This window comes from Tachypleus tridentatus, chromosome 8 (genome assembly GCF_004210375.1).
Source record: "Tachypleus tridentatus isolate NWPU-2018 chromosome 8, ASM421037v1, whole genome shotgun sequence".
Taxonomy (NCBI): domain Eukaryota; kingdom Metazoa; phylum Arthropoda; class Merostomata; order Xiphosura; family Limulidae; genus Tachypleus; species Tachypleus tridentatus.
In genome coordinates, this window is record NC_134832.1 from 138933575 (window position 1) to 138960328 (window position 26754).

Sequence of the window (26754 nt, forward strand, 5' to 3'; positions counted from 1 at the left end):
AGGTTTTATTCCGCAGACATACCACAGTGCCACTAGGAGGCTTCTTGAAAAAGAAAATTGATGTAAGTTATTGATTTGCACACTCTAAGAATTAGCACATTATTTAATTGTTTGCTGTTAAACACAAAGTTACACAATGAGCTGTTTATGCACTGCCTAGTACGGGTTTTGAAACTACATATTTGGCGTTTGGTTTATTACTGAAAAATATAATTTGGCTTATATTTGACGTACACAACAATGTACCGTGTTTCTCCGATAATAAAACCTACCCATAAAATAAGACCCAGTGTGATTTTTGGGGATAGTTTTAATATAAGCCCTACCCTTAAAATAAGCCCTAGTTAAGAGTGGCAGGAAGAGGAAAGAACTAAAAAAAAATTAATTTATTAATTAGTTTAATAGTTAGTTAATTAGTTTGTTTAAGTATTAATCAGTTAGTTTAATAGTTTAATAATAGTTTATTTTAAATGGTTAGTTTAATAGTTTTACTTTGTAACTTCATTTTTTAATATATCAAAATAAGACATCCCCCGAAAATAAGCCCTAGTGTCATATTTTGGAGTGAAAATTAATATAAGCCCTGTCTTATTTTCGGAGAAACACGGTATCAGCTAAACAGGCCTCGTCAGTTGTATTATGGTCCTGCCATCTGCTGTAGAAAAACGAAAGTAAAAAATTAAAATTTAATTAATTTTTGCTGCTAAAAGTACACAGAATTCTGATAAACACACACACTACTAAATGTTGTAAGACTTGATGTTTTATTATAAGTGAAAAAATATTTTTAAAGTACATGAAAATTGTTAAAAATATTTGAAAAGTAGCATTCATAATAAACATTTCTAAATTCATTCTAAATAATAAAAATAAATAATAAAAGCCATTCATAACTTTTTCAAAGGTAAAACGTATGCAGAAAAAATAAAAGTAAATACAACATTTAATTAAAAACCTGATATATACACAACAAATGTTTAAATATTTCAGTTTTATTGATTTGATTATAATTAACATAATTTTAAAAACAATGTTCTGTTTTACGTGTGTCGAGTGGACAAAAAGAGGCCTTTATGATCAAATGTTTGGTGTTTATTTTGTGATTAAAAGTTTATGAGTTGTGTATTTTTGCGGAGTGTCATTTTTTGATGAGGACAAGAGAGTTTGTTTATATGTTATCTTGGCTCTATTTAGTACTTAAAATGTTAATTAGTCCTTAGAGTATTAACTTTATATTGTTACGTTTGTTTGTTTGTTTTTTTAATTTCGCGCAAAGCTACTGGAGGGCTATTTGCGCTAGCCGTCCCTAATTTAGCAGTGTAAGACTAGAGGGAAGGCAGCTAGTCATCACCACCCACCGCCAACTCTTGGGCTACTCTCTTACCAACGAATAGTGGGATTGACCATCACGTTTTAACACCTCCACAGCTGAAAGGACGAGCATGGTTGGTCGCACCAACCATGATCTGGAGTAATCTTTAGAGTCGCATTGCACAGAACCATCTGTACTTTCACGCACGCACAGACTGAATTACTTAAAAAACTAAATTCTGAGTTTGATGTTTCATGTTTAAAGTAATTTATCCATTTATTAAATATTATGAAGCAAAGTATAATTGATTTCCTTTATTAATTTCTTAGAAGATTTACAATATCATATACAATATATCCATCTAGAACTTAAATAAAGTATTTGGTTGGAAGGTTACAGAATAGTCATCAGAACAAACCACAGAAAAGAATAAAGACTGCGTCTTTAATGGACTGACGAAGTGCAACACAAATGCGATCATAAGGCATTCCAAAAACAATCATAATAATTTATTACGAGCGTTTATATGATTACATAACAACAATCAACGAGAATGGCTTATGATGTTTTTCACAAGTACAATATAAATAAAGATGGCGCTGCTTTTTCCAAAAAGAAAGAAGGAACGACTACATGGTTGAAGCATCTATCACAGTTTTGACTTTTCGGATATGAACGCAGGCACTTCGAGGTGCTCATCGGACCAACTGATTTTCAGAGAGTAAATTCCATGTCAGTACAAAGATTTCTTTAAGACACAAGCACCGATTTTAGGTTCATAACTTGTAGCAAAATCACATTTGTCAGTAAAATCCAGGACTGCTTACCTAGAAAACAGTGTGACATTTTAAAAACTTTACAGTTTATTAGAAGTGATAAACCTAAGTAACGTATTAAATTTTCATGTCCGTATGATATTAAGTAATGTAATAATTCTAAATTGAACCAAATTTAAGTTAAGTGTCTTCGTCACCAACGATGGACAAGATACTTTTGCATTTTTTCACTTATCAAATGTTTCATTATTTTTGTTACATTACACATTTTTTAGCTCTGGGTTAACATTTTAGACTTAAAATTATAAGAAAAAAAATTTAAAGGAAAATAAGTAGAAATAAAAAAATACATATAAGTTTCTGAAAAAAAATGGCTAGTTGTTACCATAGAGATGAAAAATTTATGGTAACAACTAAACGTTGAAATCGATCTCAAGCCTTGACAGCAAATAGGTGGCGCTGCTAAACTTCAGTTCCAATGGAACACACGGATGAGAATGATGATAAACTGCATCCTTGGTTAACCCTCATCTACCCACTCCACAGCTAGGTAGAGTGAAGTAATTACCCTATACTGTCTTGATATAGACCACAACAATACGTCACTAGTAAGTAAGTCTTGAGCTCTCAACCATCCGACCACGAGTCCACTACGTTACGTTAAATATTAACCTATCTTAAACGTTATAGTTCAAGTATAGTTTCTATACTTAGATTATTAGTTCACAACATTGTGCGCTTACCAATATGACACAGGTAACAATACATTTCGTATAATAGAGTTAAAAACAAGAGTATGATTTTTGCACAAGAAAAGTGCACAAAAACTAGATTTATAAAAATACTTACTGTTCATTTTGTCAGCAGAACCGCGAACCCTTTTTATTGTAGAGGGGCCTGCAAATATATAAAAAAAAACAATACTTTAGAACGAAATATCTTTCAAGAGTCGAAATATGTTAAATGAGGACGATCGTTCGCCAGATGACTGCAGTACTTGTGCACATATTAAAAACGAAATTTGAGCATAATAAAGCGACATGTTTGATACAGTTGGAACTATGACAATGTACAGAAAAGGTAAAGCCAGCTTTTTCGGGTTCGAGTGAATACCATTGGTTGCATTTGTATGAACATAAGCCTAATGATTAATGCTGTTTCTAGCACATGCTAGAAACAAGACTCGGTCCAACGTGGCCAGCTGGTTAGGACGCTCGCCTGGTAATCTGAGGGTCGCAGGTTCGAATCCTCGTTACACCAAACATGCTTGTTCTTTTTACCGTGAAGGCGTTAATTGTATGGCCAATCCCACTGTTCGGTGGCAAAAGAGTATTTCAAGAGTTGGCTGTGAGTGATGATGACCAGCTACCTTCCGTCTAACCTTACACTACTAAACTAGGGATGGCTAGCGCAGATAGCCTTCGTGTAGCTTTGTGCGAAATTCAAAAACAAATAAACTAGAGGAGACCATTTTCCAAAAGTGCGCAGAATATGTCACGTTAATATCTTTAGTTTCTAGAAGTCAGTAAGGTTTCTACGTGCGACCATGTGCAACGTCTTTAGAAAAGATAAGACATACGGTTATGCTGTACTTTCAAGACTAAGTTACTATTTTAAACAAACAGATAATGAACAAAGTTGTAATAAATAAAACAAAATTATTTATTTTGTTGACCTCATGACATTATGGGGTAGGTAATTGTTTTTACTTTTGTCGTCGCTATGACAAAATGAAGTATGCAATTCTTTTTACTTTTGTAGCCCTTGCAACTTATATTTGCATCAATAACTCGACCAGATTTAGGCCACCTGTAGATATCTTTTCTTAATTAATTAACCTTTCTCACATCACGCGGGTTTATGACAAGTTGTGAAGGTCTTTCTTGCGGAGGAGATGACAAAAGATGAAGGTTTTTCTTAGAACATGCAGAGGAGATGACACAGATGAAGATTTTTTATTAGGACATGAAGAAGAGATGGCACAAGATGAGGGTTTTTCTTAGGACATGCAGAGGAGATGACGCAAGATGAGGGTTTTTCTTAGGACATGCAGAGGGGATGACACAAGATGAAGGTTTTTCTTAGGACATGAAGAAGAGATAGCACAAGATGAAGGTCTTTCTTAAAACACGCAGAGGAGATGACACAAGGTGAAGGTCATTTTAGAACACGCAGAGGAAATGACAGAAGATCCTTTTATAATATGCGGAGATTATATAATATTGTTTCAGCAATAAAAGTATTGTTATAGACACGGTTAGCTCTATTGGTATGAACCACGCCTTTTTAAAAATCTTCACTCAATTCAAAGTACAACAACCACGTTAGATAGCCGTGCACAAGCAACTGTTTCTAAAGATTTAGAATAGACTGTATGTTTGTGTGTTTGTATTTAATCGCAAAGCTACACAACGGGTTACTTGCGCTATGCTCACAGCGTATATAGAACCCGAACATTACCATTTAGTCATTAGGAGTAGGTATTGAAGTCAGTACACACTGATGGAACATGACGAAGAATTACAGAAATTACCACATTTATTGATTTTATCCTGAAAATATGCGCTATATCAAGACAGCCCCTATTTGGTTATCCATTTTCAGATGGAATTACTGTCTTTTATATAACTCCAATTTACACCATAGTAGTCTACAGCATCGTAATAATAACAATAAATAATGAAGTAAAAAACCCAACAAGAATACACACATGATCCAATATTTGTTAACAACCTATGTGTCTGGCATAGTCAGGTGGTTTAGGTGCTTTACTCGTAATCTGAGGACCAAGGGTTCGAATCCCCTTCCCACCAAACATGCTCGCTCTTTCAGCCTTGAAGACGTTATAATGTGACGATCAGTCCAGCTATTCGTTGGTAAAAAAATAATTCAAGAGTTGGCAGTGGGTCGTGGCTAGCTGTCTTCTCTATAGTCTTTCACTGCTAAATTAAGAACGGCTCTCGTGTATCTTTGCGCGAAATTAAAAACAAACAAACAACCTTTGACTGAATCCATCAGCCTTATAGTTCCTATGCACAAAATGAGTGCTGTACTCGTGTCACAACACCCATAAACCAGCATATCGATGATTGTAGGTAAGTGTATGTAAACTGCGGTGACAAAAAAGTTACATTAAAATATTACAACAAGATTCAGCCTTATAAAGAATGCATCAGATATAAGTTGATTGAAAAATTAAACATAAAAGTAAAAGATATAAAGATAACGTTAAAAACATAAAATAATGATTCTTAAACTGTCGAAAGTTCGGGTTTAAACACTTATATCAAATTGATACAGGAACTAGTGTCAGTTTAAAATAAAAACATGTTATTCAGTATTGAGAAAAATAAGCGTGAAATATCAAAGAATGTTGAAACCGGTGGTGCAGAAATAAAGAGAAGTTTGTAAAATATATAATGTGATGTTGCAAGCAAAGAGGGAAGAAAGGTCAAAATATCAATAATAAAACAGATGTTGCAAAATAAATAAACTTGAAAAACAACTTCACCATTTTGTAAAAATAATAATAATTAAAAAAAGGAAATGAATGAATAAATAATAAAACTACAAGTATGTAAACAACAAGAACAAACACTCAACCAATAAGAAACGAGGAACAAACACTCAACCAATAAGGAACGAACTAAACTAACTAAACTAACGTGGCAGGGGTTCAGTTTAGAGAGAGAGAAATCCGAAGAGTTCTCTCTCCAACTGGGGTGTTCAGGAACTTTGTAGTTCCTCTTCGTCCCCTTTCGTGGATTGTTATTAGGATTAAGTGGTGTTTTTTTTTTATTATTATTTTAATAAATTAATTATCGTTATTATTCTTGACTTTTTGGGTGGGGAATGTCTCACTAAATGGTCTTTTGGGTGGAGGCAAAGGTGGCAGTGGAAAGAAGGAAAGGTCGGGACCTGTCTCGAAAAGAAAAAGTTGGGTAGATGTGAACATGAATGTAATTCATTCAAGTTCAGATCAAATCAAACAGCCCGATTCTGGGTCGGGCAAAAAGGTTGCCTGGGCTGGGATCTAGAAATCCAATGCCTGAAGATTTTGATGTGGGGAAACAGGAGTACCCGAGAAAACCCACTTTCACCCGACAGGCGCCGAAAGTTTTGCCTGTCGTGTGCCCTGTACCTGAAAAAAAAAAGGAATTCATGTTAATAACATAGTTTTTATGTATTTAGACTCTTTGTTGAGTGGATTGTGATTCTTGAAATATGTTGTATGGTGATATGTATTTTGTTGGTGCACTTGATAATTTGTGTAGTGATGCCGTTAGTTTGTTTCTGTTTTCTGCTTTTCGATAATATTTCATAGAAAGTTCTGTTATTCTATCTCTTATAGTTGGTAAATTACTAATTTGGTGTAGATAATTTGTTGGTGTAAAGATGGTAAACTGAATGCGGATTTTAATATTTTGTTTTGTTGCACTTGGATTTTTTGGAGTGTGTTGTTTGACATGTTGTATGTTACTTGACATCCGTACTCTATTAGTGGACGGATGTAAGCCTATATATTTGTATAATGGTGTTCGGTGCGCATTTTGATTGTTTACCAGTTATAGTCTTTAGATATGAAATCCTTTTTCTTATTGATGAGTGTATATTGTTTATGTGTTTTTCCATGTTAGTTTTGTGTCGAAAGTGACGCCAAGGAATGTGATGTTTTGCTCATGTTGATGGTTGTGTTTCCAAGTGATAGATTTATTTTTCTAGATTTTTCTTTGCTTCTTTAGTTTTCTATAGAAGGTGATTGCTTGTGTTTTTGTCGGATTTAACACGACCCTCCACTTGTTGCTCCATGTTGAGACGTTGTTTAGTGATTCTTGTACGCGAGACATGGCCATTACTGGTTTCTGGAGGTGCTCCAGATTGCGATGTCATCTGCGTATTGTGAATTGTGTGTGTATGTTAGATTTGGAAAAGGTATGTCACTGACGAAAATTATGTAAAGAAGTGGAGAGAGGACTGATCCTTGGGGCACTCCTGCCGTTATATTAAACAATTTGGATATGGTTTTATTGACTTTTACTTGTGCTGTTCTATTGGTTAAAAAATTTGAAATCCATTTGACTATCGTAGGATTTATTTGTAGGTGGTTTAGTTTGTATATGATGGCATTGTGCCAAACGCTGTCGAATGCTTTTTTGACATCTAGGAATACCCCGATGGTTACTTGATTGTTGTTGTAAGCTTTGTATATTGATTCGGTGAGTCGTGTGAGGTGATCTGTTGTTTGTCTATTTTTTCTGGAGGCATTTTGAGATTCTGGAAGGATGTTGTTTGATTCGCAAAAATGGAGGAGACGGTTGGAGATAATTCTCTCCATCAGTTTGCCAAGGCAGCTTAACAGACTGATGGGGCGGAAATTATCTGGATTTGTTCTGTTAGTTTGTTTCTTGGGGATCGTTGTTATGATGGCTTTTTTCCATGTGTCAGGGTAATACCCTGTCGCTAATGAAATGTTCATGATGTTTGTGAGGTGTTGTAGTAGGAGAGTGGAACTTTTTTTGAGAATAATATTTGGTATTTGGTCATGTCCGGGGGAAGTGTTCTTCAAGTTTTTGATATTAATCTTTAGTTCGGTTATGGTTATTTTTCTATTGATTGAATTTGAGTATGCTTCTAGTGTCTCTCCGGGAAATCCTGGTGAGAATGAAGCTTGGTTTGCATTTATGTAGTTGTTGACATGGTGTTGGTGTTGTGTGTCGAAATCTACTGAGTTTAAATCGCTAAAAGCGGATTTGTAATAGTCAGCTAATAAGTCAGCTTTCTCTTCGTCCGTCCTTGCGATTTTATTGTTGTGTGTGATGTGTTGTAACATGTGATTTGTGTTTTTGTCTGACGCAATACTCTTGAATTTTTTCCAGAATTCTTTTGGGTTTTTCTTGGTTTTTTCTAAGTTTTTGCAGAAGTTATGCCAATTGTTTTCTCTGACTTTTTTAATTTCTTGTTTAATTTTTGCCAACACTATAAATATATAAACAACAGGAACAAACACTCAACCAATAAGGAACGAGGAACAAACACTCAACCAATAAGAAACGAGAAACAAACACTCAACCAATAAGAAACGAGGAACAAACACTCAACCAATAAGAAACGAAGTGCCAACACTGTAAGTATGTAAACAACAGGAACAAACACTCAACCAATAAGGAACGAAGTGCCAACACTATAAATATATAAACAACAGGAACAAACACTCAAACTAACAAGGAAAGAAATGCTAACGCTGTAATAATGTAAGCAAGAAGACCAACAACCCAGATTGTAAGAGAAACAAAATATCACAACCTTTAGAATACAGATGGAACAACTGTAGGATCGAAAGACCAACACTCCAGGAAAGTGATCGAATAATGAATGACCTAGACAAGAAAGTAAAACTTGGTAAACACGCCTGATACCGTAATGAAAACTCAGTTATATAAGACAATAATTACAGTTTGTAGAGGAAAAGAGTACTGATAATAGAATAGAACCATGAATGGAACATGACGTGAAAAGGTTGGTTTAACAAAGGTGAATTTCAGTGAAAAAAAACAACTACTATTTTGGTTTCTATGGAATATAATTAGACACAATAATAATACATTTGGTTTGAATTTCGCGCAAAGCTACACGAGGGCTATCTGCGCTAGCCGTCCCTAATTTAGCAGTGCAAGACTAGATGGAAGATAGCTGGTTATCACCACCTAGCGCCTCCTCTTAGGTTACTCTTTAATCAACGAATAGTGGGATTGATCGTCATATAATAACACCCCCACGGCGAGCATGTTTCGAACCCGCGACCTTCGGATTACAAGTTGAGTGCCTTAACCACCTGGCCAATAATAATAGAGTAGAGACGATTTAAAAGAGGGAAACCTCATGGAAATATAAAATAACATGAAGTGTGAAAAAAATAGCTGAAACAGTTTCGATGAAACATCAGCAACATGGAAGTAAATGAATTAAAATACACACTTTAAAATATTTTAGGTTATATCGAGAACGTGGGCTTTATATAGTAAATGAATTAAAATACACACTTTAAAATATTTTAGGTTATATCGAGAACGTGGGCTTTATATTGTGTCAATTTAAGGTTCTCAGCTGAAAAACGCTTTGATAGATAAATTGGTTTTGGTTAGTCTTAAGCTTCGTACTGATTAACTTTGCAGTATTCGTGGCGGGGTTCAAACCATGGATTTTAGAGTTATAAATTCTGAGCCACGGAGTGATCGGGAGATTTGGCGGACGAAACATTAATTTACCAAACCAACACAAATTAGTGTGTTCTGCTGCTCGTTTAATTTAGACTAATTAGGGAAATAGTTTTCCACTCTTTCGAAATAAATAAATAAATATTAAACCCCAAAGATTCTGCTTTGAAAACAAACGCAAAACTATAAATTTTGAGCAACAAGGTCGTGATGCAATGGAGTTTGAGAATGAATTAACATATGTGAATTTATTTGCTCTTTATTTAAATGGGTACCTTAATATCCATAGATTATAAAATCAGGCTTAGGTGGACCACATGGTCAGGTAATGTTCGATTCGTAATCTGAGGGTTGAGGGTCCGAATCTCCGTCACACCAAACATGCTCGCCCTTTTAATCATGGGGGCGTTCCTTATAGTCTTACACTGCTAAATTATGGACGGTTAGCGAAGATAGCCATCGTGTAGCTTTTAGAGAAATTCAAACCAAACCCTCTACTCTGTGATTTCAAAATTAGGAACAGCTAGCGCAAATAGCCTTAGAGTATCTTTGTGCGAAATTCAAAACAAAGAAACGAAATATAAATTCAAGAATGAAAAGAAATGAGTGATTTAAGACATGAAGATATAATAATAAGGAAACTGAGAGTAGCAGTGGAACATATATAAATATATATACAGGTTGGAAAAATAAAGGCTGCTTAAAAACTTGGAAAAATTAAAAGAAAATAATACGCGGAAAGCCGTTTAACGTAAAAAGATGCGGTTTGCTGCACGTGCAAGAATTACGTGTAAAGTGATTTCACAGCATACAATTAGCATAATCTACTCAACACGAATTAGACGTAAAACGTCCGCTATGTACCCAACTTCTTACTAAGTGTTTTTCAACGTTGCAGTAGTAAGTTTTGTAAATTCGCAACCTTATGTCCAGAGAACGTAGTGGTCAGTTGATCGGACCTCGTTGCCCAAACCACTAAATGTTGTATGAACTGCGTTGCAGACGTCCTGTTCTGCTGGTATGAGATATTAAGTTATGAAAAAGAAAAACTCCAGGTAGGTGTTTTCTGAAACGGTTGTATCTTCCAAACAGAACGGAACAATGACAATATTAGCTGTTCATACGTTCATTTATGGACTTTCATGTACACGTTCACTTACATATGCCGGTTTGTTAGAATTCTCTATGTGACACGTATGGCAGTTAACGTTTTCTGTTGATACGAAAATACGATTCTTTTCGATTAAAAAATATTTTCGAAGAACCCATTGTTGATTCTGAAGATCAGAGTTTCCACTCGACAGTCCTAATGAACCCATTGTTGATTCTGAAGATCAGAGTTTCCACTCGACAGTCCTAATGAACCCATTGTTGATTCTGAAGATCATCAGAGTTTCCACTCGACAGTCCTAATGTTTTAATCAATGATCTGTGAAACATTTCGATTTTGTTTGTCTACATCTTCTACTGATGACGTAACACACGGTAGACTTTGAAATCACCAGACATACTTCCTAAACACTTGCCTCTGATGTCTGCTGTCTACTCGCACCTTGCTGGCTTAAGACGCTTCCTTCGTCTTAAATCGATGAAACCATTTTTAAGTCGCCTTATGTGTGGGTGGATCCCGTTGATATGCTTATACGGCTTCTCTCCAGAAATCCAACCAAGGCATACCATAACATACATTTCACTTTCTCCTCTGTAGTTGACATTTTGCTTCGAACTGAAATCTCTGGATTCTAGCACATAAAGCGTCATCTATCGGTGCTCTAAAAGTTTTAAACTTTATTCGTGAACATGCAATAAACCACGTATCTCCATATTAAATATTTTTGTTTTGTTTTTGGTTATCATTATACACAAAGCTACACAATGGACTGTATATTTTGTGTTCACCACGGGTATCGAAACTCAGATTTTAGCAGGATGAAGGATACTTTTTTAGTGAATAGTCTGAAGGGTTAGATTTCATGAACAAAAATTCAAATATAAAAGTGATTTCTTCACTATTGTACACAGTTCGAAAGAAGAAACCTAACTCTATAATGATCTAGTTTCTTAAATGAATTACTTGTCATCTTGTGAGTAGGTCAGCAGGTGAAAGGTGATCGAGAAACTAACTACTTATTGTAAAGTCTCATAATTATGTTATACTAGCTGGGTAAACTATACCCTGGGTGGAAAATATGTAAATTCATGATTAATGAAAGGTCATCTTAGGACATGAAAAGTTGTTTCCTTTATATATAATTGTAAAAATTCCAAAATGCCCATAAAAACAGCAAACCAAAGAATGTAAAACTGTAAACATGCATGCATCTCCTCATGAACCCGACAAATTTTCATGCGAAATTTGGTGAATATCCATCGAGAGAGGCGAAGTAGTGGTAAAAACTTAAACAAACCGCAAAAAAACATTCATATATCCTGTGAAGTATTTACATGGACATACAACAGAAAGTACTATTATATTTCAATAGATGGCGTCAGTGCATTAGATCCACGTCAGACGTATTCATGAAGTCATATCTGCACCCTGAGAATGGAGAAAAATAAAGTTCTCTGTGACGAGAAAATGAGGCGAAACGGGAAAATCGTACCCCTATTGCAAATCTACATGCACGCAGAATAAACATTTCGTGAATTTGGGGGTTGCACGTCGCGTAACAAAAAAGTTTTTCCAGTATCATATAACCAAGAGCTCCATTACAGTATGATAACTGCTCATCCTCTGGGCTGTAAATTTGAGATAACATGTATTTACCGTTTGTTTGTTCTTAGTATTAAAATTATGCCTGTGCATATTTTTCAAGTATTTTGAGAGACTAGCGCATGGTCAGTACATAATTGTAAGTTATCATTAAAAAAGATAGATATTTCATAACAATTATTATTGTAGCTTGGCATGACTTGGTTGTTAAGCGTTCGACTGTCACTCTCCAGCCAAGAAGTTTGATTCTCGTCATTGAAAATTCTCGCCCTTACTGGTGTGAGGGCGTTGGTGAAGAGAAACCTCGGAGCTATCAGTAGGTGGTGCTAACGAGCTGCCACCTTTCAAGTCAACCACTTTTAAATTAGGAAGAGCTAGCAGAGATAGTCTTCGAGAAGCTTATTATTATCATTTCGCCTGTTTTCATGGTTTTTAGCTAAATATTAGGTTACGGTGGTATTACATTTTTTTTTTTTTTTAATTTTTGGTTCTGGTAAAAGTACCCTAATGACAACTTTGGAAAATCAATCAAAATAAGATTGATACCTGAAGAACCAGTAAATAATGAACTAATTTTTCTTTAATCGATAGTTACAAAACCATTTCTAAATGGCGTACACTCGAGCGCAGAACTCTTTAAGAAAACAAACTTAATCCTTACTTACGATTCTTGATGCACGAAAGTTTAAAAATAACGGTGATTCTTTTCGGTACTTTCAAGATTCAAAGTTCTGTTTATTTGAGAGAATTAATTAGTTCACGAATGTGGCTAAATAATAATCACACGTGCGAAGGCGAATAATTAACGTCCTTTACCTTATGAACATCTCACGCAAAGTATTTATACGTAATAGGGGCGTCAGACGCAAAACTTTATCACGACCTGAGTTAATTAAGTTAGATCACACACACACACTATGTTGGGTATTAAGGATTTACCTCAAATCATATCTGAAACGAACCACAGAACTCTCATATTTTATACAATTTCCTAGAATGAGCAAAAGAAAAACCAAAAACAAAACAAATTAGAGAGGTCTAGCTTAATCCCCCACTCTAAAATAACGTTTAAAATCTGGAGTGGTTTAGCTTAATCCCCCACTCTAAAATACACAATAACGTTTAAAATCTGGAGAGGTTTAGCTTAATCCCCCACTCTAAAATACACAATAACGTTTAAAATCTGGAGAGGTCTAGCTTAATCCCCCACTCTAAAATACACAATAACGTTTAAAATCTGGAGAGGTCTAGCTTAATCCCCCACTCTAAAATACACAATAACGTTTAAAATCTGGAGAGGTCTAGCTTAATCCCCCACTCTAAAATACACAATAACGTTTAAACTCTGGAGAGGTTTAGCTTAACCCCCTACTCTAAAATACACAATAACGTTTAAAATCTGGAGAGGTCTAGCTTAATCCCTCACTCTAAAATACACAATAACGTTTAAAATCTGGAGAGGTCTAGCTTAATCCCCCACTCTAAAATACACAATAACGTTTAAAATCTGGAGAGGTCTAGTTTAATCCCCCACTCTAAAATACACAATAACGTTTAAAATCTGGAGAGGTTTAGCTTAATCCCCCACTCTAAAATACACAATCTATTCCGGATATTACGCTTCTTTATTTGTATATAATAAAACGCAATAACCTGCAGAAGACAGTCATGGCGTATCGAGTGAAACGCCACCCTCCCCCATTGGCACAGCGGTATGTTTGCGGACTCACACCGCTAGAAACCGTGGTCGGAAAAGCACAGATAGCCCATTGTGTAACGTTGTGCTTAATTATAAACATCAGGCCATTTGACTCTGAATCTATTGGAAGACAATAACCTGTAGAAAAAAATTCATTGAGGCATGTAATTGAACATTGACCTGTAGAAGGTAGCTTCAGGTTAAACAATAATATAGAATAAACTTTTTCACTTTAACACAGAACACTCAATGGTACGAATTACGACAAAAACAATCCGCAGACCATCATCAAGTGGTAGATAAAAACCTGTAGGGAATTATCACAGAACATCTTTTAATTAATACATATTAGTCAATAAAGTATAGCTGTAGATAATTTAATACAGAAGAAAAGTTGTGAAAAACTGTTGCGAAAGTCCTAACGGTATAAATTGCTCGGTAAAATGAAGTTCAATAACGCAAAGTTGATTTTTGTAAAATACAACAAAGCAGTGATCATTAATTGTTAAAAACACAACAAAGCAGTGATCATTAATTGTTAAAAACACAACAAAGCAGTGATCATTAATTGTTAAAAACACAACAATGCAGTGATCGTTAATTGTTAAAAACACAACAAAGCAGTGATCGTTAATTGTTTGTTTGTTTTTGGAATTTCGCACAAAGCTACTCGAGGGCTATCTGTGCTAGCCGTCCCTAATTTAGCAGTGTAAGACTAGAGGGAAGGCAGCTAGTCATCACCACCCACCGCCAACTCTTGGGCTACTCTTTTACCAACGAATAGTGGGATTGACCGTCACATTATAACGCCCCCACGGCTGGGAGGGCGAGCATGTTTAGCGCGACGCGGGCGCGAACCCGCGACCCTCGGATTACGAGTCGGACGCCTTTCGCGCTCGGCCATGCCAGGCCACGTTAATTGTTAAAAACATATCAAAGCAGCAAACGTTCATTGTTTAAAAACAGACATGAAAATCACTATTGTTTTAAACAATATCTAATCTTATATACCCAGAACACAACAACTTAATCATTAAGTGTTAAAAAACATTACAAACAAAACCTACACAGAATACTTAACAGCACAAACCAGAAAAGCATAGGACGTAAATAGCTTATTGAAGAATAATAACAGGAACCAGATTTGTACAGAATACTTAACGGTATAGAACCAGAATATTAAAACACCTAGATCATTTAATGTTAAAAAATAATATGAACGAGCTCTACACGGAATAACTGTTTGTTTCTTTCTGAATTTCGCACAAAGCTACTCGAGGGCTATCTGCGCTAGCCATCCCTAATTTAGCAGTGTAAGACTAGAGGGAAGGCAGCTAGTCATCACCACCCACCTCCAACTGTTGGGCTACTCTTTTATCAACGAATTGTGGGATTGACCGTCACATTATAACGCCCCCAGTGGCTGAAAGGGCGAGCATGTTAGGTGCGACGGGGATTCGAACAGTATAAACAAGCAGATTTTTTGGTGTCGAAAAACCTGCAAGATGTCAACAAGCAATTAACTACGTGAGGTTGAAATAAACAATAACACTATGTAACAAAATTTTTACTTTTTTTTGTTCCTGGATAAAAAGTGTTATTTTCCAATTGCTTATGCCTAAAATAAATGAAAAAAACATATTTTTCTCTTCAAACTTTGCTTTTGTGACCTGGGAGCGTATAACGGAAACATGATGGAAGACTATATTTGGGGGCTGATACGTGAAAGTGATTTACATTACAGTCGCAAATCTCGAAAAACTACTCACTTCTAAACATTTTTGTATAACTTTAGTATAAATACATGTAAATCTTGATTGATATGTTGTTTTATTCAGACCTTTTGTAAATGAAAATGTGCAAATTTGCCTGATTTTGCGTAGAAAATAGGTTAATTTCTAAATTTCATTATCCAGGTCACAAAAGTTTGAAGGGAATAATGACCATTTTCTGTACTTTTACAACATAAGCAATTAAGAAATAACACATACTATCCAGGAACAAAATTTGTGTTACATAGTGTTATTGTACAAACTTAGGAACCAAATTAGGAAAAGGAAAACAAAGTTTTTGTTGCTAGTTTTGCAAATTATAAACATATTCAACAAAAGGTTGGTATTTTGGGTTGGAATTCTTAGATTTTGATAGATTTAAATGTAAATTAGTGGTTTGCGATGTTGAAAGTATGTCTGGTAGTATTACTCTGTCCTATATTTTATGACGAATTAGACAGCGCTGTCTTAATATTAGTAATTTACTAGCCATACAGCAAATACGTAACATTATGTGAATAGTTTATCAGAGTTGTGTGTAACGTATCCTTAAACTGGTACAATATTTTAATATTTGTTTTAGCGAGGAAGTGCTCTGAGCACTTTTCTTATTCCAGGTTTAACACGTTCTTAGCGTTTGCTTTATTTTGTAATGGATTAAAATTACAATAGAAAACAATAAACAATAAGTAACTGCCTTTGGAAAATAATTAATTAATTAGTAGAATTACGTTATGTTCTGAAGTTTTACGTTAAAAACGACGCGATCAGGCACTCTCGAGTCCTCGCAATGGACTGTGCGCAGATTGTCAGTTCTGTAGTTTTGCGCTGAAACAACTACATTATATAAATGAAGTATGAAAGGAGATAAGTTGATGGTTTTTTATGGATTTGCCTAACAAAAGAAAGAGTATTGTTGAGTACTTGATTACGTTTATACATTAATGTCTTTTTTATTGCTAATCTTAAGAATATTAAAATAAAAACAATAATTTTCTGCAGTAACGCCACCTATCCCTGAGGTGTAAGTAATATCATACTTAATGGTAAAAGAGAAAAAAAAAACACATTAAAACTCCATTAATACGGATTAGATTCATCGCTTTAAATAGGAGTTTATTTATTCCTTCGTTATAGCCAAGAGGAGTAGTCCTTGAAGAATGACAAAAAGCAAAATAACACAAAACTTTCAGTTGATTTTTTTCCAATGGAAATTAATAGACAGAACGTCAAACAAAAACGAGTTCTTAAAATATTGAAGTTGAATTTTATATGATAAAAATATTAATTATTTCACGAACTTGACCACTTTTCTATTGGTCGTTGTTGTTTTGGAATTTCGCTCAAAGCTACACAAGGGCTATCTGCGCTAGCCGTTCCTAATTTAGCAGTGTAAGACTAGAGGGAAGGCAGCTAGTCGTCACCACCCACCGCCAACTCTTGGGTTACTTTTTTATCAATGAATAGTTGATAACATTATAACGTCCCAGTAACGGTGTAACGGGGAATCGAATACACAATCTTCGGGTTACGAGGCTAGCGTAATAACCATCTGGCCATGCCGGGCCAGGGAAATAATGTGTAACAGGTTTCAGAGGTTTTATACAAGGGCATATAAAAAAAAAACTACTCAGAGGAAAGAATATTTATCGTTGTTAGAAAGTTAAAGTTCATCGGTTTAATCAATCAGGTTTTGTCTCATAAAAAGACACGAATAAACACATCAAAACTATTGATATAAAGTAATGTAATCCTAAAAGATAAGTTCCAGTTAAAAGAGAAGAAAAACATTAATGAATGACGTAGAAAGCAAACAATTGAAGACAAAAGTGGATAAAATAATTAATTTGGATAAGAAGGAGAAAATAATAACAAACAAAGGGTGTTCTCAATAGCCGCGGCTGCTGTTATTTGATATCTAATTGATCAAGAGATGGTTTGTTTTTGAATTTCGCACAAAGCTACTCGAGGGCTATCTATGCTAGCCGTCCCTAATTTAGCAGTGTAAGACTAGAGGGAAGGCAGCTAGTCATCACCACCCACCGCCAACTCTTGGGCTACTCTATTACCAACGAATAGTGGGATTGACCGTTACATTATACGCCCCCACGGCTGGGAGGGCGAGCATGTTTAGCGCGACGCGGGCGCGAACCCGCGACCCTCGAATTACGAGTCACACGCCTTACGCACTATCAAGAGATGGAGATATGAATTAAAAGTTTGTACATGAACAAAAGAACAAAAATTTAGAACTATTCCATGAGGTGTTGTGCCGCGGCTAAAAAATAATTACAAAATGTAAAGTTTGGCAAAATAAAAAAGTAAAATTTCTATTAAATTCGTAAAATGTTTAATCTGTTTAAATATTTTAAGAATTGTATATTTATTTACAATTATTATAACAAACACATACGTTTAAACCAAATAATTAAAATCCAGTAAATACTAGTTGAAAATAATGTAATTATTTTAATAATTCTGTGCTTAAGACATGCCCAGTTTCTACGATAAAAATAACTTGCTATTAGCAGACGAAACTAGGCCTGTGAATAGAATATTGAAGCGAGCTGTTTCCCTGGAAAATTTATTCGAAACTTTGAGGAGTCTTCAAGAGTTGATTGCATCCCAAAAAGGTTTAAATAAGTTAGATAGAGATATGTCATAGTCTGACTTGATTCAATTAATTAATTATCTGTTATACGAAAGATTCTTTCCAGTGTCGTGGCTAATAAATATTCTTTCTCCAAAATTTCAAAAGAGAGAATTGAGAAAGCCGAGAAACGTATACAACATCTTAATTCACTGCAATCTGTATAATATATCTTTAAAAAATATATATATATAAAATTTTGGTGTGATAAATTTGTTATGACAAATAATTTTCAATCAATTTTTTGCAGTTAATACTAACATACCTTTGGTCATTTATTTAATTAATTTATTTCAAAATCTATAATTTAAAAAATTTGCTATGATTTGATCTGCTAAAATTAAGAAAGGAAAGATTTTCACTAATGTTTAAATCTATGCACTAGATTATGTGATTATTTTAGACGATTTGCTTTTCATGAGATAACTAAACGACCTGTTTAGCTTTGATTTGTAACAACAAGAAAGTTTTCTCATTAGCCGCGGCTGTTATTAGATCTCCAATCGATCAAGAGATGGAAATATGAATTAAAACTTTGTACTTGAAACAAAACAAAACAGCTATTCCATGGCCCGTTATGCCGCGACTAAAATTTAATAACAAAATTTAAAGTTTGGCAAAATAAAAAAAAAGTAAAATTTGTATTAAATTCGTAAAATGTTAAAGGTTACACACTAGATTATGTGATTATTTTAGACCATTTGTTTTTCATGGAATAACTGAATGATTTGTTTGGATTTGACTTATACGAAGATAAGAGTACGCAATTTTTTAATTATATCATCTATGTTTTCGAATGAACATTTATTAGGATTAAACAATACTAGAAGAGTATTACAATATTATAATTTTTGTCAGAAGCTGGAACAAAAGAAGCTTCTAGTTCATAGCTTGTTTTAGGTTTATTCTTTTTATATATTTTTTTTTATTTTCACAATGGTGGTTGTGTCTTAGTTTAGGTTGGATAAAATAATAGAACAGCTGTTGCTTTCTACCGAAATGCTGCACAACGGGTTGTTTGTACCTCGCCTATTACCAAGAATGAAACCTCAGAATTTATTGTTGCAAGCCCGCAAACACACCACCGATCCATTGGGGAGAAGTAGAGAAAATGGCCGGATGATGTAATGAAAGAAAATATTTTATGTGTGTGTAAAAATTCCTCTGATTTTGAGCCGTGATGGACAAGTTAAGAAAAAGGGAAAAAACAGCGAGATCCGTTGAATTTGCTGTTCGTTATGTACATATATTTACAACAGAAGGATTAATTTCTATGGGTAATGTTTAACACCATAAGTTTCGAAAATCTTAACGATTTTTTTTCTGTAGTGTAAGGGCTATTTGCCCTCTATTCGCTTCGGAGACTCGAACCCCAAATTTTGGCGCAATAAGTCTAGAACTTACCGTCTACTCAAAGGAGAACTAAGAAAGAAACTTGTTAATGATTATGATACCTTACGGTATCATATGTTTGTAAAAAATTTCAGCAGCAGATTTGTTCTGGCAGAACACTACAATAAGGTGTTCCACCATAGGGATGCTGGATCTTTCTTTCTCAGGACCAGAAAGTAGAAGACTATAAAGTAATGGCAGTATATAACATTCTTTTAAAATATTATCATAAAAATGTAATGAAAGAAACTGTGCTGGTTAAGAAATTTTAAAATACATCAGATATTTCATTATAAAGTATATCCCCTGCTAGTCTACCATAAGACATTTCATTATAAAGTATATTCCCTGCTAGACTACCATAAGACATTTTACTATAAAGTATATCCCGTGCTAGACTACCATAAGACATTTCACTACAAAGTATATCCCGTGCTAGACTACCATAAGACATTTCATTATAAAGTAGTAATAGCATAGACAGTTACAGAATTAACAGGACGACATACAATAGTTCTTTAAAGTGAAATGGATAGCATGAAGTGAAGGCTACGTTTAGGTGAAACCATGTGATAAATGAACAACTTTTCATTTCAATAGTATCCGCCAGGAAATTAGTCATTAACCAATCGTTTTGAGTATTCTAGACGTAGTTCGGTAATTAAGCTGAGACTAGCAAAACAATGCTCGAGTTACACTACAATAATTTATACAAAACTTACTGGTTTGATTCAAGAATTGGTAAAAGGCTTTGAAACCTGTTCCGTCGAAGCGGTTATTAGATTTGAACGTGACTCGTAAAAAATCGCCCTTGGATTCGATAGTCTTCGGCTTATTCAAGCCACAGTGACGAGGAAACTTGGAGGCAGCAGACCTCGTATTGGAGAATTCCACATAATCACTTGCAGTGTCCGCTGAGCAGCTAAAGTTAGAGATAAAACAGAAATTCCAATCAAAATCCGTTAATAGAATCTGTACACCTGAGTTTGTAGATTCCTTAACATAGACTAGCTCTGAACTTTGGGCTCGAATATTCGATCGTTGTTTCAGTTAATGGAGAAGATTACCTCTCAACTGGTAATTTCATAACTGGATTAAATCAATCAGTGTGTCTTAATAAAAAAACGTACTTAATTAAGTCAGTCAACTGACGGTTGAGATTCAAAGGTGTGTTTTATTTTTAGAAAGGTAATTTTAAATATCACGGAACAATTTTTTTTAAAAAGTAAATGGAATTATTACCATTTTTTTTGTCGCTGTTACATACTAGCATTATTAAAATTCTGTCAGAGGGGAATGCTTTTAATGTTTGTTTCTCTTGGTATTTTTAAATTGAGAAATATATACACATATAAGTATATACGTACAGTTATATAAACATAGTCGAAACACTAAATTAGATTGTTTGTTTTTGAATTTCGCACAAAGCTACTCGAGGGCTATCTCTGCTGGCCGTCCCTAAATTAGCAATGTAAGACTAGAGGGAAGGCAGCTAGTCATCACCACCCACCGCCAACTCTTGGGCTACTCTTTTACCAACGAATAGTGGGATTGATCGTCACTTTATAACGCCCCCACAGCTGAAAGGGCGAGCATGTTTAGCGCGACGGGGATGCGAACCCACGACCCTCAGATTACGAGTCGCACGCCTTAACACGCTTGGCCATGCCGGGCCCAGGCTAAATTAGTTAATACGACAGTTTTATACCTTAAGATAAACGGTTTAGAGCTGTATAAAGAAGTTTTCTTTTGTGAAAGAAAAGACACATTTTACAGACGATGATCAGACATAAGAATTGTCTAAAAAATCTGTTAAAATATAAAGATGTGTAGATTAAAAAGAGGTTAAACATGGAAAAGTCTTTAAGAAAAATTGAAAGGCGTAAAAAATAACAAACGTAAGATCACACAATGAACATATTGAATAGAAGAAAAAAGAAAATTCTAATATATCGTTTTAAAACCTGAACAAAATCGTAAGAAACAAAGATGTAATGTTAAGTTTCTCTTTCTAAAAAGATCATGAGCTAAGAATACAGAACATTTCATTATGTATAAGGAAACGAACATACGGAGTGACGCCCTCTACATCGAAGTGAGTAAAGGTGACCTGGACTTTCTCTGTTTTCACTCCTACAAAGAAGTAGTGACATTCTGAGTTTCGAGGGTAAAATCCAGGATAGTTGGGAGAGGTCAAAGTTCCATTGGTCTGTTTCAGGCTATTGAAGATGAACCCACACACTGTTGATCACACGATAAACCGTGTTATTGCTTAGATTTCAACTGGAATCACATATCTAATTGCATAATTTGAAGCTGGGCATATTGAAAAGTTACAATCAATACATTTCATTATAAAGTATATCCCCTACTAGACTACCATAAGACATTTCATTATAAAGTATATCCCCTGCTAGACTACCATAAGACATTTCATTATAAAGTATATCCCCTGCTAGACTACCATAAGACATTTCATTATAAAGTATATCCCTGCTAGACTACCATAAGACATTTCATTATAAAGTATATCCCCTGCTAGACTACCATAAGACATTTCATTATAAAGTATATCCCCTACTAGACTACCATAAGACATTTCATTATAAAGTATATCCCCTGCTAGACTACCATAAGACATTTCATTATAAAGTATATCCCCTGCTAGACTACCATAAGACATTTCATTATAAAGTATATCCCCTGCTAGACTACCATAAGACATTTCATTATAAAGTATATCCCCTACTAGGCTACAATAAGACATTTCATTATAAAGTATATCCCTGCTTGTCTACAAAAAGATATTTCATTATAAAGTATATCCCTGCTAGACTACCATAAGACATTTCATTATAAAGTATATCTCCTGCTAGTCTACATAAGACATTTCATTATAAAGTATATCTCCTGCTAGTCTACATAAGACATTTCATTATAAAGTATATCTCCTGCTAGTCTACATAAGACATTTCATTATAAAGTATATCCCCTGCTATGCTACAATAAGACATTTCATTATAAAGTATATCCCTGCTAGTCTACATAAGACATTTCATTATAAAGTATATCCCCTGTTATGCTACAATAAGACATTTCATTATAAAGTATATCCCCTGTTATGCTACAATAAGACATTTCATTATAAAGTATATCCTTGCTAGACTACCGTAAGACATTTCATTATAAAGTACATCCCCTGCTATGCTACAATAAGACATTTCATTATAAAGTATATCCCCTGCTATATTTAAACTTTTTAGAAATAATATACGTACTTGATCTAGAAGCATGCAAGTGTTTGTTTCCTCTAGAAATCGCTTCAAGTTGCTTAGGTGAGTTTCTATGAAAACATGTTTGTGACTGTGTCAAGTGTTTATTCACTACTGAGTCAAAGAGATATGTGACAGCTCTGAAAAGACATACCGCTGAACCACTGGAGGCAACCGAATTTATAGAAAAACAAACAAACTAAATTAAATATTGTAATCAGCAAAACACTGGAAAGCTGAATGATATTTGGATCCCCAATTTAATTATTTAAGGGGAATGTGTCTTTCGCTCAACCCCCACGTCCATGATTTATTAAATCCTTCTTTTGTGGTCTTTCTTGCTTCGTGATGTTTAATAAGTGCTGCCTCTGTACCGCCACTTTATACCTTCTTTACGTTAGACTAATTCTAAGCACGCATTTGGTTAAGTTGATCAAGTTCTGAGAGACTCCAGAGTTTTCTTCTCGATAAAGATAAGTTTAACACAACTATTTAAATGATATTTATTTGTTTGTAGTCAACGGTTATATGTAGCTGGTAAAATGTAAAACGATTCTTTTGATTCGGTTTCAGTTTTCCGAACTTCAAGAGAAAAAGTGACGAAAGCAAATGCAACACTAGTTATTACCTTTTGAAACAATATTCGAAACTTTGACCTTTCATATACTCTTTAAATACCTTTCTCTCTTAATACGTTAATATAGCACTGGATATCGCATTTTGGAATACAACCCTAACACTGATCTTGAAGATCAATCCTTATACCACTTAGGAGTCTCTTTCCTCAAAAGTCAGTCGACTTATCAGAAACAAACGAAAGAGCTTTTAGTTAACAAAAACAGCTGCAAATATTTGTTTGCGTCTTAAAACTCCCGATGCTACAAAAGGGGAAATTTCACTGTAATTCTTCAAATAAATCGTCTTAAACATTCGCGCATAGTTTAAACCTGTTCTATTGAAGAAGAAAACGCATGGAATTTCACGAGTCAGGCTTTTTACGAAGAAGAATTTCCTCCTATGGTAGTTTAAAATATTCACGTGGTTGTTGTATTACGGAAATGAAACAACAAAAAAAAGTTCTCAAGATATGTCGCTCAGAAGGTTTTGTTTACATACAAAACTCCCATACATTACCCGAAACCAGCAAGATAGAACTCCGTTGTTAATAGGACACACGCAATTCTAAAGTCAAAAGGGTAAGTTTATCTCTGAAATTCCCAGTGCAGTCCTCACTTTAAGTTGAAATTCTATACATTAAATTCAACGATAGAGAACATAGTAGGATATCGAAAGAAAAGAAACGTTCGATAAGCTTCAAACCCCGTTTGTCACTTTCTTACTTCATTCATGGTTCAATGAATCCACACTTCTTCTTACTTTATATATATGTATGTATATATACGTTTAACTGGGACACAGAGATTTGATTTAAAATCTCGAGATGTATGTTGTTGCTTTTATATTTCAAAGTCTGAAGGAAAAGAAACATGTATACGCAAAATGTATATGTACAACGACAACGCGTATGTTTGTGTAAGTAAAATGTATCTAGACACGAGGTACTTATAATAGGAGGTAAAAGAAAATTCTGATAGGACGTAAAACAATTAAACTTATGGCGAATATACTGGTTTGTTTTGAATTTCGCGCAAAGCTACACGAGGCCCATCTACGCTAGCCGTCCCTAATTTAGCAGTGTAAGACTAGACGGAAGACAGCTAATCATCACCACCCACAACCATGGTTAAAGCGCTCGACTCGCAATCCGAGGGTCGCCAGTTCGAATCCCCGTCACACCAAACATGCTAGTCTTTTTAGCCATGGGGGAGTTATAATATGACAGTCAGTTCCATTATTCGTTGGTAAAAGATTAGCTCAAGAATTGGCGGTGAGTGGTGATAACTAGCTGTCTTTCCTTTAGTCTAATACTGTTAAATTTTGGACGGTTAGCCCAGATACCACTCGTGTAGCTTTGCGCGAAATTCGCAACAAACCAAGCCAACAAAAGTGTATCGAAACGTAAATTTTTAGCGTTATAAGCCCCCACCCTTACCGCTGGCCCACTGGAGACTAAGATAATTTTTTTTCTATAATAATAAAATATACAATTAAAAATGGATTTTGTTTTTACCTGATTGGGGGTCCTGGGATCCTTCTTTGATTCCAAAATCTCGCAAAAGCAAAAACAAAACAAAACGTTACTCTAAATAATTGTTACTTATTTTGTTATTTATTTCTTGAAAAAATACTTTATTTACTCGGTAAAAATAGTTCATTATCAACTAGAAAAAAAGTCTTCTTAAATCAAAGATGTGAAGTATTTCAAATTATCATATTTTATCTAAACTTAAATCAACTACATGAAACAACCTTAGCCTAAACATATAAAGATTTAATAGACACTAGCGTAACTAGAACAATATATAAAAAATATAAGACAAGAAGGCACGATTAGTAAGTCTGGATAATCAGATAAACATGTAGTTAGCTTCCTAATTCTTACTAAGAAATGTAACATTTATTAAAATTACTGTTTAGCAAACATTAACCTGTTGACTGCCAAGTATTTCAGCTGCTACAATACAACTCTAATGCTTCTTCATCTTGTAACATTTTTCGATACGCCATTTTTGATCGAAAGTGAAACAATTTATAAGTTGGTCAAATGCGTGTATAGTGCTGACATCTAGCGTCGAAGTTAGGTATTATTAAGAACGAATTAACTCGTCCGTGGCACTGTGTTACCGATCGGCTTGGACGAGTTATCTCGTCTACGGCACTGAACAGGTTAATAAAGATTACAAATCCAACAAGTATAACAAAGACACATAGAACGACGATTTTTAAAACAAAATTTCCTTATTACTTACAAACAATCTTAATGAACCAAAACTAATCTCACTGCGGACGTGGTTGGCTTGATAATCATATATTAACTTTCACAAAATCTGTTCACATTTTAACATTTTTGATCTCTTTTTATATGAATAAATTGATTTTGTTCTCAATAAACCTATTTGATGTGAAAGTCATACGTATTGATATTATTTTACGGGTTTATGCAACATTAATCTAATATTTATATTATGTATCAAATATCACAAATGTTACAATCACAATGTTTATGTCAAGAGGTCAACACAACACTTTTTGGATTTTTTCATTCTTACTAACACCGTACAATAATTCACCTTAGAATAAACACTTTAATGCCAATACTTCCTACAAGGAAAAGTAGTTCTGAAACTCAGGGAGATAGAGACGAAAATTATCCTGGCTTCTTAAAAACAAATTGATCAGAAATGAGAGTTGGTATTACTTATTTATATCGGTCAGTGGTTGTTTATAACTTCTGAGAAATCTCAAGAAACTGTGCAACAACACATTTAAGTGTTATCAATATATATACAAGAAAGTAACTTTGATATCTTCCTTTTTTTAGCACAAAACAACACAATTCTTGCTCTGTACCGAGCATGCGTATCAAAACCAGGTTTAGTATTATGAGCTTTAAGACCTCCTGCTGAACCAATGGGGGTGGGTGAGTGAAGGTGTTTTTTTTTCACGTATAGAGAAAAGATTAGTTTCAGTAGTTCAAACCTATAACAAATCAGTACGGTTGTAATGGACTATTTGTACTCTGTCCGTGATGTGTATCGAAAACCGAATTTTAACGTCACAAACGCAGAGACTCACCGCTAAACCGCTGGGGAGAACGAATCAATAATAATACTTTTATTTTATGAATGAACAAATATTTAATAGTTTAAATGGATTTTTTTAATATATCTGAATAGAACACTTGTTTCGCCACAGCAAAATGTTAATTTATAATTACGTCTATCTATGTAGTGTGTAAATATGTTTCAACTATGTTATGTACTCTTCTTAAAGATGGCTGTTAAATTAACTGATTTGTTCGAGCAATTTTTAATGTGACGAAAGTTTAATGTT

The 26754-nt window shown here is 34.4% G+C and overlaps 1 protein-coding gene across 3 annotated transcripts in view; it reads right to left on the reverse strand.

The window, feature by feature from the left end:
- Positions 1-930: 930 nt before the first annotated feature.
- LOC143223608 (suppressor of lurcher protein 1-like) overlaps positions 931-26754 on the reverse strand; it is a 300734-nt gene continuing 274910 nt past the window's right edge. For all 3 annotated transcript variants that reach the window (XM_076451775.1, XM_076451774.1, XM_076451776.1), the window contains 5 exons: positions 24932-24970; positions 21601-21769; positions 20251-20450; positions 2938-2985; positions 931-2139 (listed from right to left, as the gene is read on the reverse strand). In XM_076451775.1, coding sequence (XP_076307890.1) covers positions 2063-2139; positions 2938-2985; positions 20251-20450; positions 21601-21769; positions 24932-24970 — 533 coding nt within the window. In that variant the 3' untranslated portion in view covers positions 931-2062. The remainder of the gene's footprint in view (positions 2140-2937; positions 2986-20250; positions 20451-21600; positions 21770-24931; positions 24971-26754) is intronic.